At 42.8% G+C, this 15963-nt stretch overlaps 1 protein-coding gene across 2 annotated transcripts; it reads right to left on the reverse strand.

Annotated features, from left to right (window-relative positions):
* Positions 1-6935: 6935 nt before the first annotated feature.
* On the reverse strand, positions 6936-15260 carry htr7 (5-hydroxytryptamine receptor 7). 2 transcript variants are annotated; one of them, XM_082556722.1, is made up of 2 exons: positions 14374-15260; positions 6936-13577 (listed from the first exon to the last, which is right to left on the reverse strand). In XM_082556722.1, exons 1-2 carry the CDS (start codon positions 14931-14933, stop codon positions 12683-12685), a joined length of 1455 nt encoding a protein of 484 aa, XP_082412848.1. In that variant the 5' UTR covers positions 14934-15260; the 3' UTR covers positions 6936-12682. The 2 variants fall into 2 exon arrangements, with proteins under 2 accessions (XP_082412848.1, XP_082412847.1); XM_082556721.1 differs by having other exon boundaries at positions 14353-15260.
* Between the last annotated feature and the right edge of the window lie 703 nt (positions 15261-15963).

Consider the following 15963-nt stretch of genomic DNA (forward strand, 5'->3'; position numbering starts at 1 on the left):
CACATCTGGTTTTAAGGGAAGATGGCAATGGCAGAAATGCTTAGTTTGAGGTGTCATTAAGAACTCTGATGAACAGTGAGTGATGTTGCAGTGGGTATGGCCATCTTTCATACCGTCTGTGGATTCAGGCTCACCAGCCAGATGTTGGAGCCTGGTTGTTTGAATCCACTCCCACACAGCCTTAAGAGCATCATGAGCTCCAGCAGTGATTTTTAGTGACAGCATCTGGCTCAAAGCTGCCACTACACATCGCTCCAAAGTTACTGATGGGGCTGAGGTCACAGCTCTGTGCAGCTCAGTGCAACAAACTGAGGCTGATCACTGGTGTGTCGTTTTTGCTAGCTGACTCTGACTTTTGCAAGATTTGAAACAATCTAATGGTCAAAATTGAAAAGACAGAGCACTGAAACATTATATGTTGTAAGCAGTCAGCTAGATAAAAACTCACATAAGTTACCACAAAGAAGCAAAAGTAATTTAGCTGCTGCTGCAGGTTTGTTTGATAAAGCTGCGGTCAAACCGGCACCGTAACCTGATCAGCGCTGGATCAGAAGGCTCAGAGGAGCAGGAGATAATCAGTAATGCGTCTCTTTCACCAATCATAGGACTCCCAGACGTACGAGAGGTGGAAAAACGCTGATCAAGGTAAAGAGATGTAAGATTAATGAAGTAATCAGTGAAATGAATGATTCTGAAGACCATGACAAATGTAATGAAATGACATGAGCTTGTTTGGAGATAATCATTCTTTGAAGACGTGTCCTGCACTGTGTGTTTGTCAGAAACTATTATGTTTAATGATGCTTTAGCATTATGGGCATTTTAACAGCTCTATTACATTTAGAAGGGAACTGGAGTGTTTTCATTCATTTCAAGTTTCAGGTAAGAAGCTGAGTGTTTATAGGATGGGAGGCTTTGTGAAGAAGACCCTTTAGTGGACTCGGAGTCTTGCACTGTAGAGGGTAACAACACCAGTTCAATGTGATGGCTGGACTGGGCCCATACTGGGATAAACTGCATCACTTCATTTAAAAGTTTGGGTGAAAAATGATGTAGATTATGGACATGATCTCATGTCTCAGTTAATTATTAAAAATGTTAAATATAATGAGCTGAACACACAGCAGTGAATCAGCGTTCTGCCTTCCTGTCTGTCACTTTCTCGCGCTCCTCGTTTTCTCTCTTGTTCTCTTTATGAATCGTTTTGGTGCTTCTCCAAAAAATACACATTTTTAAACTAATCTCATTTAATTATTACGCAAATGTAATTAGTTTTTGTGCATTTCTACTTCCAAGAGGTGACTCATTAGTTCTTTCAGAGATGTCTGAATGTGATTCTGGATGGGATTCGGTTTTATTATGTCTCTGCTGTCAGAGTCTTAAACAATACAGTTTGTCTGTAACTGACTCACAATGATCGCTCGTTAAGTCTGATGACAATTTTATTTGGTTTGTAAGATACAGAATAAACACTTTTGTTTTTTTCTTATTCCATAATTTTATTTTATCGACAAAACCACACAGACACATTTTTTCAACAATAATAAGCAAACAAACAATAATACAGGGAGTGCAGAATTATTAGGCAAATGAGTATTTTGTCCACATCATCCTCTTCATGCATGTTGTCTTACTCCAAGCTGTATAGGCTCGAAAGCCTACTACCAATTAAGCATATTAGGTGATGTGCATCTCTGTAATGAGAAGGGGTGTGGTCTAATGACATCAACACCCTATATCAGGTGTGCATAATTATTAGGCAACTTCCTTTCCTTTGGCAAAATGGGTCAAAAGAAGGACTTGACAGTATGGCCACCAGTTTGGCCATATTTCAGAGCTGCAACATCACTGGAGTGCCCAAAAGCACAAGGTGTGCAATACTCAGAGACATGGCCAAGGTAAGAAAGGCTGAAAGACGACCATCACTGAACAAGACACACAAGCTGAAACGTCAAGACTGGGCCAAGAAATATCTCAAGACTGGTTTTTCTAAGGTTTTATGGACTGGTGAAATGAGAGTGAGTCTTGATGGGCCAGATGGATGGGCCCGTGGCTGGATTGGTAAAGGGCAGAGAGCTCCAGTCCGACTCAGACGCCAGCAAGGTGGAGGTGGAGTACTGGTTTGGGCTGGTATCATCAAAGCTTGTGGGGCCTTTTCGGGTTGAGGATGGAGTCAAGCTCAACTCCCAGTCCTACTGCCAGTTTCTGGAAGACACCTTCTTCAAGCAGTGGTACAGGAAGAAGTCTGCATCCTTCAAGAAAAACATGATTTTCATGCAGGACAATGCTCCATCACACGCGTCCAAGTACTCCACAGCGTGGCTGGCAAGAAAGGGTATAAAAGAAGTAAAACTAATGACATGGCCTCCTTGTTCACCTGATCTGAACCCCATTGAGAACCTGTGGTCCATCATCAAATGTGAGATTTACAAGGAGGGAAAACAGTACACCTCTCTGAACAGTGTCTGGGAGGCTGTGGTTGCTGCTGCACGCAATGTTGATGGTGAACAGATCAAAACTGTCTCTGCTGGGGACAGGAAGAGACTGAACAGGGTGATCCGAAGGGCCAGCTCTGTTCTAGGATGCCCTCTGGACCCAGTGGAGGTGGTGAGTGACAGGAGAACGGCAGCTAAGCTGTCATCCCTGATGGACAACATCTCCCACCCCATGCAGCAGACTGTGACAGCACTGAGCAGCTCCTTCAGTGGGAGACTGCGGCACCCACGGTGTGGGACGGAGAGATTTCGCAGGTCTTTCCTCCCCACTGCTGTCAGACTCCACAACAAAGACTTTAACTGATCAAGCACACACATCCATACATATGCAATAATACTAAGTGCAATAATCCTTTCTGTCATCGTTGTATTTTTACTCAGTTGTATATAGCATTTGTATTTGTATTCTATTTTTATCTTATTGTATATTTATTTTATTTTATTCTACTGTATATAGTATTTTATTTTATTCTATTCTGTACAGCTGTGTACTGTATTTATTCTTATTGTATTCTAATTTTTGCGTCATAACTTTTGCACTGTCCACTTCCTGCTGTGACAAAACAAATTTCCCACGTGTGGGACTAATAAAGGTTATCTTATCTTATCTTATCTTAAAACACTGACAGAATCCATGGATGGCAGGCTTTTGAGTGTCCTTGCAAAGAAAGGTGGCTATATTGGTCGCTGATTTGTTTTTGTTTTGTTTTTGAATGTCAGAAATGTATATTTGTGAATGTGGAGATGTTATATTGGTTTCACTGGTAAAAATAAATAATTGAAATGGGTATATATTTGTTTTTTGTTAAGTTGCCTAATAATTCTGCACAGTAATAGTCACCTGCACACACAGATATCCCCCTAAAATAGCTAAAACTAAAAACAAACTAAAAACTACTTCCAACAACATTCAGCTTTGATATTAATGAGTTTTTTGGGTTCATTGAGAACATGGTTGTTGTTCAATAATGAAATTATTCCTCAAAAATACAACTTGCCTAATAATTCTGCACTCCCTATATAGCAAGAAGGAAACTTTTCTTTGCATATTAATCAATCTCTACTTCATCTTCAACTTTTCTATTTGTTAAAAGTCATTAAATATGGAGCTGATGAATAGATGATTGTCCTGTCACTACTGGCAAGCACATACTGACAAAAACATGCTGATGTAATTACAGAGGAGTGTCGGTGTGCCGCAGACTGAGGTAACAGAATATCAGCATCCCTGTTCTTCATTATTGAGCTTCCTCACAAATATTTGCTGTAGATCAACAACCTGCTGTTCTACATTCCTGAATTTACAGAAACTAATAAGACGGCAGAGCATTAATCAGTGCAAACACACCTCAGTGAGATACGAGTTTCAGATAAGACAACAGTGAGTGTGGAAATAATCTCTCTAACTGCAGCAGGAAGAACTTCCCGCTTCGTTTTTTAGAGTGGAAGCTGGCGTCAAGGCTCACTGAAACCTGCAAGAAGTTTTTCCTTTAACTCATAAAGTAAATGCTGATTGCACATGACTTTAAAATAACGGCACATCAGCATCTATGTTGGCTCTCTAAGTTTCTCTTCCCATTCTTTCTGCAAATGGCCACAGACTGGATATAAGACGAGCATCTTATGGAGCAGTGGTACAGCTGGGAAGAGGTTCACACATCTGCAAACTGTGGAAGAATTTCAGAATAATGCCACCTTTGTAAAGATGTGAGGACAGTAAACATCTCGCCCTCTGCAGTTTATATTACCATCAAAAGATTCACAAGGGACGAGGTTAAAATCAGTGGACACGCCCATGACCGTCAGGTCCTCAGCATCCTCTTTTGGTAATCAGTGAATTTGCTCAGGAACACTTCCAGAAATCACGGTCTGTGACCACGGCTCACGGTGCTGTCCACAGATGTAAAGTTTAAAGCTCTATTGTGCAGAGAAGAAGGCACAGTGAATATGAAAATGATCCAGAAATGCTGCAGTCCTCTCTGGACCAAAGCTTGTTTAAAATGGAGGCAACGTGCAGAGCTCTTCTGCGGTCACATGAATTTAAATTTGAAATTCTTTTTGGGAAACATGGGCGCCACATCCTCCAGACTAACAGCAAGTGAGACTATTCGGCTTGTTATCAGTGCTCAGGAATACACAGGTCTAAGAAAATATACCCCATTCAAACAAAGTTTTGTTTTCAGGCGAGGCCTCGAATATTTTAGCAGAATGATGCTAAACAACAAACTGCATCTATTACAACAGCATGGCTTCTGAAGAGTCCAGGTGCTGAACCGGCCTGCCTGCAGTCCAGACGTTTTAACAACCGAGAACATCTGGAACATCATGAAAAAGCATCTATGACACAGGAGAGCCAGGACTGCTGAGCAGACAAGAATGGGACGATATTCCCCTCCCAAAAGTTCAGCAGCTGCTTTCCTCGGATCACTGACATCTACGGACTGTTGTTAAAAGAAAAGAGGAAACATGGTCCAACTTCGTAAAGACGTGTTGCTGACATTAACTCCAAATGAGCACATATTGTTCTTAAAATGACACATTTGATTGGGTACTTCCTCCAACAGTCCAGAGCCATGCATGGAGTTAGGTTAACTGGTCATGCTAAACTGGCTGCAGGTGTCTGACTCAGTGTGTCAGCCCTGCGACAGATTATGTTGGCTCTGGACCTCTGACAGCTTAGAAAGGCTCCAGAGTGAGATTGTACAACATTTCACTTTCCTCTGTGATTTGTTTCGGTGCCTGTAAAAGACCATAGTACTCTGTTTTTATTGACCTTTGACCCAGCATCCCAGCTTTTTGGGGAATTGTTCTGTATTCCAATATTAAACTGCATTCTTTCATTGTAATGCTAGATAGGTAGGTCTTACTGTCATGTGCCGGCCATGTGAAGCAGGCAGGAGAGGACCGAAGCTCAGAAACAAACACAAAAGGTAAACTCAAAAGGCAGCTTTATCGCTGAACATCAGAAACTACGACACTAACTAAACTTGGAAGATACATGTAACTAAACAGGCAGGGCGATCACACAGCGGGGAACGAGGGCACAATGCAGTTTAGAGCAAGGAAAATGCAGGGCTTGAATATCCAGAGGGATAACGAGGGAATGACACACAGGAGGAGAGCACAGCTGGGAGCAATCAAACATGACGAGACCAAGGGGAAGCAAAACTGAAAACATTAACAAAGGACAAGGACTACCAAAGTAAAACAGGAAACAGTTCACAAAGAGTAGACATGGAAACATGACAGGGCCTGGGAACAGAGGACACATGAAGCACAGAGACCAGAATAACAAACGGCAACATGAGAGGCGACTGACTGCGGAGCAAGAAAACAAACACGACAGAACGAAGCCTCCACTAAACACGAGGGGCACAGGAACCCGAACACTAAGAGTCATGATGAAATCACAGGTCAATAATTGTACAGACTCAAAAACACTGGGTCGCAGTGTTTATAGCTACAATTAAATAGTTTTTAACAAGCTAGTTAGAACATTAACAGAACAACAGTACAATTTATTAAAAATATCATATATAACTAGGACACAGTCCCAGTTTAAACACTGTAAAGGACTATTTAAAAAGATGCGGAGGCTTATTTCTTTTAGCATCTTTTACTGACTCCTGCTCTGTTTGCAAATAGTAGTCTAGCAAAACCCTCCATATAATCTTTCTATCTTTTTGTCATAAACAAAGACACATCTCCATCATGTGTTCTCCACGTTGCCTCTGATTTTTATTGCTGACTAATGTGACTGATGTTTGAATGCATTTTTAATGTTTAAACGCACCGAGTCTGCCACTCATCGTTTCAGTCAGAGCTGATAATAGCCCACTTAACTCTCATCAGTTACAGTGACAGCATCTTGTATGATGTCAAATGAACTGTCTGTGGAACAGTGTCTGCATCATCCTGACCATCCTGACAGGAAATCAGTATCACCACCTTTAAAGTGTGGCAAATGTTCCAGTACACTGGAGATACGAGGTTTTTCATCCTTTGGCTTATATTTTTAGCATGGCTGAAAACAACCTTGAGCAGTCTTTTTTCTTGAAACTGAGTACAGTTAAATAGAAAAAAAAAGCTCTTTTCAAGAGTTATTTTTGGACCAACCAGCATTTTAATTGTGGGCAAAACCACAAAGCGCGAGTCGCCAAAGGTGAAGCTTGTGTTATCTCTTTTTAAGGCGTGCGTTTCACATCTAAGAACTCGCTTTATGTGTAGATTAATTTCAATATCAAACAGTTTTGTGACTTAGCCAGACAATAACAACAAAGCTAGTGCTTTACTTGTGAAGTAACATAAGCGTAAGCCTGCAGTAGCCATCATTTCCACGTGCGCTTGCTGTCTTTAGGTGCTGATCAGAACAGTAAAGCAGAAACAGAGACGGAGATCAATCCCGTTTTATTTTTTAAGTATTTAATGATTCATTTTGGCAAGAAAGGTCACTTCACAAATTTAGCCATCACTCAGCACCCTGACAAAACTGTACAGACTGTAAAATATAGATTACATCTAAAACAAGTCTAAAGAGTTTTAACTGGAAATCTCCATCGTGGCTGGTTCTTAAATAGCTCGATGACACTGCTGCTGATGTCGTTTCAGTATGAAGAGCCATGATTGAAAATAATCTTACAGATCGGGTCAAAAACGAGGCTGATTAACTGGAACCAACAAGGTTTCACTCTGACAATAACAACATATCTTACAGTCTTTTCCACGTGAATGGTTTTGGACTCATATACAAGGAATTTCAGCAATTTGATTGGTCAAATACACATCGCATCTGTGCCGAGAAGTGCCATAGAGACTCTCCTGCTGTGCTTTATGGGTCGCTAAGCCCAGCTGTTATGGTCACCAGGGGCCATGGAGCCATCGCGCTTTCCTTTTTTCTCTTTTTAGTCTTAATATATACACAGGAGTTTCACACAGTGCTAAACAGCATATAAAAGCAATACTATCCCACGAGAGCTGTTCTTTGTACTTTGATAATGCTGACAGAACAAGGTCCCATATAGTCCCAGTGAACAACATTGGCTGTGGTATGAAAACTAATTGAAAAAAGTGTTTGAATGTGGCCCAGGAACCAATCTGAGAGCTTTATTTGTCCCGAAAGGATGCGTTTGGCCCTCTTGCTATTCTGACCTTGTTAGTCCACCAGCTCTACCTTTTATCTGATGTGGAGCAGTTTTGATGACGATAACTCAAAGGAGCGCCGTTGAGGTTTCTCATTAACCAAGATGGTTTGGAATGATCTCCCTCTGTTGTGCCAGAAACAACACAACTGGATGGGATATTTTTACCGTATGCCATCACATATGTTTTATTTTTCTGACTGACTCCTGTGCTATTTGCCCGTTGATGACCTCCAAAGATCATTTGAAATAGCCTTTCCCGAACAAATCCTTGTTTGTGCATTTGTCCGGTAATGGTAGGCCAGAGTCCAGAGCTTTGAATGTCTCCAGTCCACAGAGCTGACTCGTTCATCTAGCATTTTGAGATGAAACAGCAGGTTGAAAATTAAAAAACAATTGGTCCAATGAGTGCCGTGGGAGGATTAACACACAGCCAATCAGTGACAGATTAATGGAGTCGTCTCAGTAGAGTGTTGTCACTGTGCAGATGTTTCAAATGGGCAGCGCTGGCTTTCAGCATCCACGAGAGGCAAACAAAGATGTTTGACTCTCAAAACAGGACAAACCGACATACATCCATTCACGCAAATGGAAAGCGGTGCAGACTAAAGACTGAATGCTATGAACAGCACACTTTATATCTAATATGGAGCTGAGCCTCCCTGTTCAAAAACAGCTTGTGATGAGGACATTCTCACAAGGATAAGCAACTGTTGGCCGAACATTTCCAAACATCTGGCTTCTAAAGCAGCTATTAGCAAGAGACAGCAGGTAATTTAAGTCACCTCCAGCCATATGCCTTAAATGTTGATCTCTCTATTTATTATCCTTACTGAAGTGTCACAGTTTCTCTGCATTTAGAGTTAACAGTCATTTTCTCAGAGTGTTTTCAGTGTACTTTGACTCAAATGAGGAGTACATGGGAATAAAACATCTGCCTTTAAACAATCACATCTTTGGTTGATGTGTAAATTTAGCTGCAGCTGATATCTCCACATTCCCCATCTTTTCATAGATTCTTTAGAAACCATGTGACCACGCCGAGCCAAGAGTCATTTTTTGACTATTGTGGGAACTGCTGGTGCACGCTTAGTTTGAGGGTTCGCGTTCCCTCACTGAAAAAAATCCATAAATCTACTTGTTGTGACGCAGGCTCTCAATTTCTTTAAAATTAGCTCCGGTTCAGTGCAGCGCTCTCATGCGGGAAGATGACTAGTTTGATGAAAGAGGCGAGCATTCAGTCACATTCTGAGATGCAGGCGACAGCCACTGAATGCCAGGGTGTGCCTCTACCTTCCATTTACCTTTTAGCGTGTCTCCTCTCTCCTCTGGATGTCATACAAAGAATTTTTTTCAGCCTGCTGTGCAGTCGTTCCCTTCCTATCTCGCACCAATGTGTTGATACGCCACTGAGAATATTTTCACGAGATGTTGTCAAGATAACAACAGCTTCGGTTCCCAGATAGTTTGAGTGTTGCATGTGAATGATAACATTCTGCTCTTCAGAGTTTTTGGATGCTCTTCAGGAAAAATGTGCTCCTGTGCTCCTGGCAACCATTCTCCATCTATTCTATGACAGGAAATGGAGCCATGCCACGGCGGCACTGAGCCCAGAAGAGTACAGTTCAGTGGTTCTCAACCTTTTCAGCTCACCTCCCCCCAAATAACTAATTCCCTTAGTCACATGGCAAAGGCGTGACTGGGCAGAACCCTGAAGTGTGACTGAAAAAGATGGATTTACCTATTATAGCTGATGTTCTATACCAGGGGCAGGCAATTCATTTTTCCATATTGGACTGTTGTGGAGGGCTGCAGAAAAAGGTGAAGTCAATTCTGCTCAATATTCATTTTATCTCTTTATAAGCTCACTGGTTCTGGTTTCCGTTGTGACCCTTGGGAAAATATATATCGCCCACTCCTGTGTTTCATTATGATGTTTATTCACACTTGATACTTGAAATAAAATCTAAAATCTAGAATCTAGAGAAGTGCTCGAGTCCCGTTTTACTCTGAGTGAACTTTCTGTTGTCGGGCAGACAGCAGAGTTTGTCACATGAACCAGACGTCCTGCTGGCTTCTCTGTATCATCTCTGCTGCCATGCTAACTCGGTAATTAAGGCTCAGTAGCTTAGCGCATTTTTTAAATTTAAAAATAATCTTGTGGAGAGCAGCTTTAATTAACGTTTCAAAAGAGAATAAAGGCGGTAATTGCAGTGTTCACACTTCTTTAGTAAAAAGAGATTTTGGTAAAACTGACTGAGTGCCCTCTGTTGCTCCTTCTAAGTTAGCTGTTGTACAATTTCAAGTTAACGAGGACAAATTCTCAGCAGCACAGAGTGTACTAATACTTGTAAAACACAAAGTCTCCTCAAAGGATTAAAAAACATTACTGCAGTCCTTGTGGAATAAGAGGTAACACGTTTCTCCTACTCGTGTCAGTGCATATTAAAAAGAACACAAAGAAAATAATGTTGCCAGAAAGAAACCAAGCAAGCAGTTTCCAGAGTTCCTATTGTCAACATGATGTTGCAGCTGCTTGGTGCATGCAGGATGCTGCACTAAAACTTGTGCACATACAAAAGCTCTGTCACTTTATCACTCCCCCTGAGCTAAACTTGTACTTTTAACTTTAAATTAAACTCCAAGCAGACAGGCTCTCGATCTCCGGGGGAGATTAAACACACCAACGAAACAGCGGCTGTGATCTGCTCTCTCTCCTTTAACATCCACATCGGATTTCCTCCCGGGGCGTCGCCCTGTAGCCTGAGACAGAGCTACACGGGAAAGATGGCTGCGTAATTAGTGTCTGTGATCACATAAAACTCCAGAAGAACAAGAGGTGAGAAGATTAACAGCATGGCAGCCCAACATATTGGAGGTCATTTAATTAACACTGGTGGTACAGATCCTAATAAATGATCACATCTAACAAATCTTTAGAAAAAAAAAAGCCGTATTTACGCTTTGCCCATGCTTTTGTCAGCTTTGACGACGATAACTCGATTGAATTTGAATAATCGAATCCAGAATGGACAGGGCTACGTGGAAATTCCAACATCGTTATATAGAAAAGGTTAAGACCATAAGTTTTCATCGTCATAAAATCATTTTGTGTGACTTGTTGCAGGCAGCAGGCTCCTAGCATCGCCTTCAGCCGCCACAACCAGCTGCTTCCCACACACACACACTGAAACTGCTGTGGCGGTTTAACGTCTAATGTGTAGTTATCATTTGGACAAAGGTGCCAGTAAGGGTGTACTGGTCCCATGGTAAAATTCCTAATCAACTAATGGCACTGATTAGTGGGATGCTAGCATTTATAAGCTAACTTGACCTCTATGTTAGAAAAAAAATTAACATAACTGTCGTTTTACTTCAAACAGGAAACAGAATCAGTTTATGTATTTTATTCCCTGGAAGCAAACATAAATCATGATTTTAATTGTTTAGCTCCATTCACTGCTGCTCATTGAGGATTGTCTCACTGGGGCCCCCTGCTGTTCAGCTGGATGAATTACATCTGTGACGTGAGATCTCCTAATTTCCAGCTGAGCCCAGTTGGAAAAATATGACCTCTTCGAGTTTTGAGCATCAGCTGGAGTTAAGCAATATTTGACTTCAAAGGAGACGCCAGTTATGGGTCAGGGGTGTTTCCCAGCAGCAGGACAAATCCTGATCCTGGATTTGTCCTAAAAAAATGTCCATATAATATATTAATGTTAAGATTTTTATATATTATAAAGAATGTAAACATAATTTATCAAAATGAAACTGGTACATGGGGTATTTTTTTTTGATGACTGTAGATTGAATATGAAACTGTGATTTTACTGTTTTTAGACCCACTTGAGACCGAACTTTAGCCCTAAAACTAGTCAATTGTTAAATTAACTGTGAAAATAATTTTTTGGTGCGTGTCATGTCAAAAGATTAGATCCTGTCTGACCATCATTCATCTCTGTTTGAGAGGATACTGCCCATTTTATTGGCCATTTCTTTTGTTATGTAATGCACAACAAGGCTAAAGTTGCACATTGTCTCAACTTTCTAACACAATGTAAAGCGAGACTCTTGTGTGCTGCAACCAAACCTTAACCGACAAAGCAGAAAAAGGCACAGGCACATTCAGAAAGCGTCCTCAATGATGTTGTTTCCCTCTACTCCACCTTCAGCTCCGTGTCGACATCATCGTGTTCTGCATTTTCACGTCATTTTCTCGTCCCTAAGAGTCCTTGCTTGCTCGTTAATTAGCTGCCATATTACAGAAATAAATGATCAGCAAATAGTTTCAATAAACAGGTGGTCATGACACGAGTAGAAGGAAAGGGAGCACGTTTTGGCTCATCTTCAAATGATATCAACTTATTAGGTTACAACAGATCAGAACCATTTGTTACAAAAACAGCGTGGCTATTGACTTGTGTACATAAATTTTTACATACTTTTTAATCATTACCGTGTCCACTTGTTACGCCTGTTCACCAATAAAACACTCTACGTTTTAGAAAAGTGATAACTACGATGCAAAGTAAACACATTTGGTAGCGGTTGAGCTCCGAGTCGTTCGTTATTTTCTCATTGTTAGTTTTCCTTGGGTCAGAAATGGAAATGTAAGTCACTGGCTACTGCGTAAGATCATTTCCATCCATGACAGGAGCTGAGATCAAAGTCTGGGTGTGTAGCTCCTGCTTTTGCATCAATGTCATGTTCAAAAGGCTTCTGAGCAACATAGCAGCCAGTTTTAAATCCACCAAGGTAGCCCTTCCTCGTGGGCTTCAGAGTCATTGCAACAGATTCAGCTAATTAAACAGTATGAATTCAACACCACTGAGCTCTGTTTTCTCTCAGTTTTCTCCAGAGTGAAACACTTAGGCTTCCTCTACATCCACTTAATCGCAGCATCTTTCCTCCTCTCGCATTGGCAATCCTCATGAAATCTGGAGGGTAAAAAGGTCTGTCAGCACAATAGCCTTGTGCCACAGTCTGAGCCCCAGTTGATTATTTTCCATACTGGTCTCTGCAGCCTTGCTGATTGGCAGACCTACAGCTTTACGCATCAGCGTCTGGTTTCTCCACCAGTTTTAGAGCCTCGTGCATGCCAGCCGCCGACAACTTCCGATTGATGTTCCTGTAGCGGCAGCGCAGGAGGTTGCTGTAGGTGGTTCTCAGATCACGGTTGAAGAATGCATAAATGAAAGGATTAATGAGGGAGTTGGCGTAGCCAAGCCACAACAGAGTTCTTTCCAGCCAGAGGGGCACACAGCTGCACTGCACGCCACAGACGAACGGCCTGGCAGTGGACACCAGGAAGAACGGCAGCCAGCAGAAGGTGAAGGCACCAACTACAATGCCCAGAGTGGCTGCAGCCTTCTGCTCCCGTTTGAAGATGGACTGGTTTTTCCTCTTGCGCCGTTGGTGGTGCTCGCCAGTTTTGAGAAGGCGGGAGACACGCGTGCTGCACTCCTCCTCCACCTCACGCTGGAGCTTCAGCGCCGCTGCCACGCAGTCCAAGCTCTCCTCTTCCTCGGCTTCCTCCACCTGTTCGACCTCCGTCCCCTCGACACTTCCCGTCTCTCCTGACTCTGCTGGCTGATGCCCTCCTCTCCCCCCGCGAAGAGTCACCACGGCTCGGTGCTCCCCTTCCCTGGGGAAGCCAGTGATGGTGTGCTTGGCTGCGCTGAGCTTGGCCGCTCGGTAGATCCTGTAGTACATGATCAGCATCACCGACATGGGGATGTAGAAGGCCACGGCTGTAGAGTAGACAGTGTATCCAAAGTCCTGGCTGATGAGACAGACCCTGCCGTCATTAACGTTCTGCGCCCAGCCGAACAGAGGGGGGAGGGTGATGGAAGCAGAGAGGAGCCACACCGACAGGATCATCTTGGCCATGCAGCAGCCGTTTTGCCGGACAGGATAAGTCAGAGGCTTAGTGATACCCAAATACCTACACAGAGAAAAACACAGCCAAATGAATACAACCCTAAAATGTGTCTAGTGTAACTCTATTTTTATTGCTTTACATTACCCTAATCAGGTGACACTCTCCCCACCCTGGACAAGGTGCCCTTGAGCAAAACTAAGATCTCTGCCTGCCACACTCAGCCCCCAAATGAGAGCTGGGTTACATTATGAAAGAGAAGCTTGGCGATGCTGGGAAAGACCATAAATGTTCAGCAAACCAGGCTACAAAATTTCCAACACACAGGGCATTGGCAGGCATGTGTGGCTTTCAAAAACAAATAAGCATAAAAACATTTTATCATTTGATTAAAGTGGTGAAAACGTTTTAAGGAAATGGAAAAACAAAGGCAGCGGTTGAATTTTAAACTCAGGGTCGTTTCAGAGTCTCTGAATCTGTAAATTGATTCAGCGGTCAGAACAGGAATGCCGTGGGCAGAGAGGTCACACTTTGTCCTGCAGCGTTTCATTTTAAGTAAGCGCCCCAGAACAAGACCCCGAGGCGCAAGAAGCCTCACAGAAACCCAGCGATCCAGTGTCGCTGAGCCCCGAGCGACAAAATCTGGAGTTAGACTACAGAAGGCATTTTTTTCTACATCTGTGAAATAAGAACGTGACCTGTTTAAATGTATTTTTGGAGACTCGGGTAACAAATACTAAAGACAGGAGACGTTTAATTAAACTCTGTTAAAAAAAACTTTCTATCTTAGCTTCATGAAAAAAGACTGACACAGTTTTAAAGCTGGAGAAGTTTATCTTACCTGTCAATGCTGATTACGCACAGAGTCATGATGGACGCGGTGCAGCACATCACATCCATGGCGATAAAAACGTTACAGAAGAACTGACCGAATATCCACTGACCGCCGATAAGGTCCGTGATACTGACGAACGGCATCACGGCCAGAGCCACCGAAAGGTCGGCCAAGGCCAGAGAAACGATGAGATAGTTGGACGGCTGGCGCAGCTTCTTGACAAAACAGACGGAGATGACCACGAGCAAGTTCCCGCAGATCGTGGACAGCGTGAGCATAGTGAGCACCGCGCCGATCAGAACTTTCTCCACCCGGCCGTAGCTCAGGATCTGCTCCCCGCAGCGGGTCCCGTTCGTCTCCATGACCTGCGGCTGACTGGAGGTGGACGGAGAAGTGGCTGCTGCCGCTGCTGCTGCTGCATCTGCGGCGCCTTGCGCAGCCTTTAGTAGCCGAAGAGCAAGAGCCTCGGAGATCATCATGTTAGTGGAGCCCCCGGGATCTCCGCCACCGACTATGTCCTCTATCATGAACGACGACCTCATGTTGCCACTGCCGAAAGTCCCGTTACTCGCTCCTGCAACAACCATTCTGCCGCCTCGTGTTCCTTTTTATCCATGGACTTGGAGAGCCGTCCGGAGGTGGCACAGACGCGCACTGAAGTGCCGGTGTTGGTGCGTGAAATGATTAATTCCTTTCCCTAACCCCCGTCAGGAGACACTACGCTGGTGTGCCCTCTTTCATTCCAAAGTATCGACGCCTTATTTCATCTATTTACAGGCGCACTCGTCATTACGCACGTGGCGCGCAGCGGGCATATTCCCAAAATACCTGACCTACAAAACGGGATTTTATTTTCTTTTTGTCCTCGGCCTGACGGACTGCACGTCACGCTTTCACTCCGATGTGCTGGAAGACAAAACTTAAACGCAGCCCTACGCGTAAATATCACAAAAGTTGACGCGTGACGTCAAAACCCAAGTTGGATAGCCTATAGGCTACATTTACACAAATAACACGCACTGTGCTTTTTGGTGTTCGTTCTGCTGGAACTGGAAACCCGTGCCCATGTGCGTAATTACGCAGAAAGGATAAATGTTCATTAATGTCATTAATTTACACACAACAAAAAACAAAGGGAGATAAATTCGTATTTATCGAAGTTTTAATGATGTAATCTGAGGTTTTAAGAAAATTTTAAGAAAACATCATGTCATCCTTTTGGGGGATAGAAGTGAGGTCTTATAATTACATATTTGTGGGGAAATACTTTTTGTGGTTTCATTTTAAAGTTGTTTATCCCTCATCTGATCGAAGTGAAGGAGCTGAAAAGGATTTCCTTTAATTTTTACCTTGAATCATTTTTCTGTTTAGTCTGCATGAGTCACATTTTGAGTGTTAGGACAATCTGCCTCCATCTCACTTCTAAAACTATTAGATTTGTGTTGCTGGAGTTGAGAACAGGAACACAAAGTGCTCCCGACGTCTTTTCATCATTCTCTAATCTAAGTGCAATTTTGGAAAAGATAAGTTTATACGTGGCTGTGATACTAATGCAGTAGGTAGGCTTGGTTACTACCTCCCCCAAGTGATCAAAATCGTCCACTGCATGCTGCTCGT

This window comes from Aulonocara stuartgranti (genome assembly GCF_965226115.1).
Source record: "Aulonocara stuartgranti genome assembly, chromosome: 13".
In the NCBI taxonomy this organism is placed as follows: domain Eukaryota; kingdom Metazoa; phylum Chordata; class Actinopteri; order Cichliformes; family Cichlidae; genus Aulonocara; species Aulonocara stuartgranti.

What these genes read in the sequence shown, in the direction of transcription:
- htr7 (XM_082556721.1), bottom strand. Translation starts at nt 14,933, where the DNA reads ATGGTTGTTGCAGGAGCGAGTAACGGGACTTTCGGCAGTGGCAACATG. An exon ending in TGCGTAATCAGCATTGACAG is followed by an intron (nt 13,578 to 14,352) that starts GTAAGATAAACT and finishes TTCTCTGTGTAG; the next exon opens with GTATTTGGGTATCACTAAGC.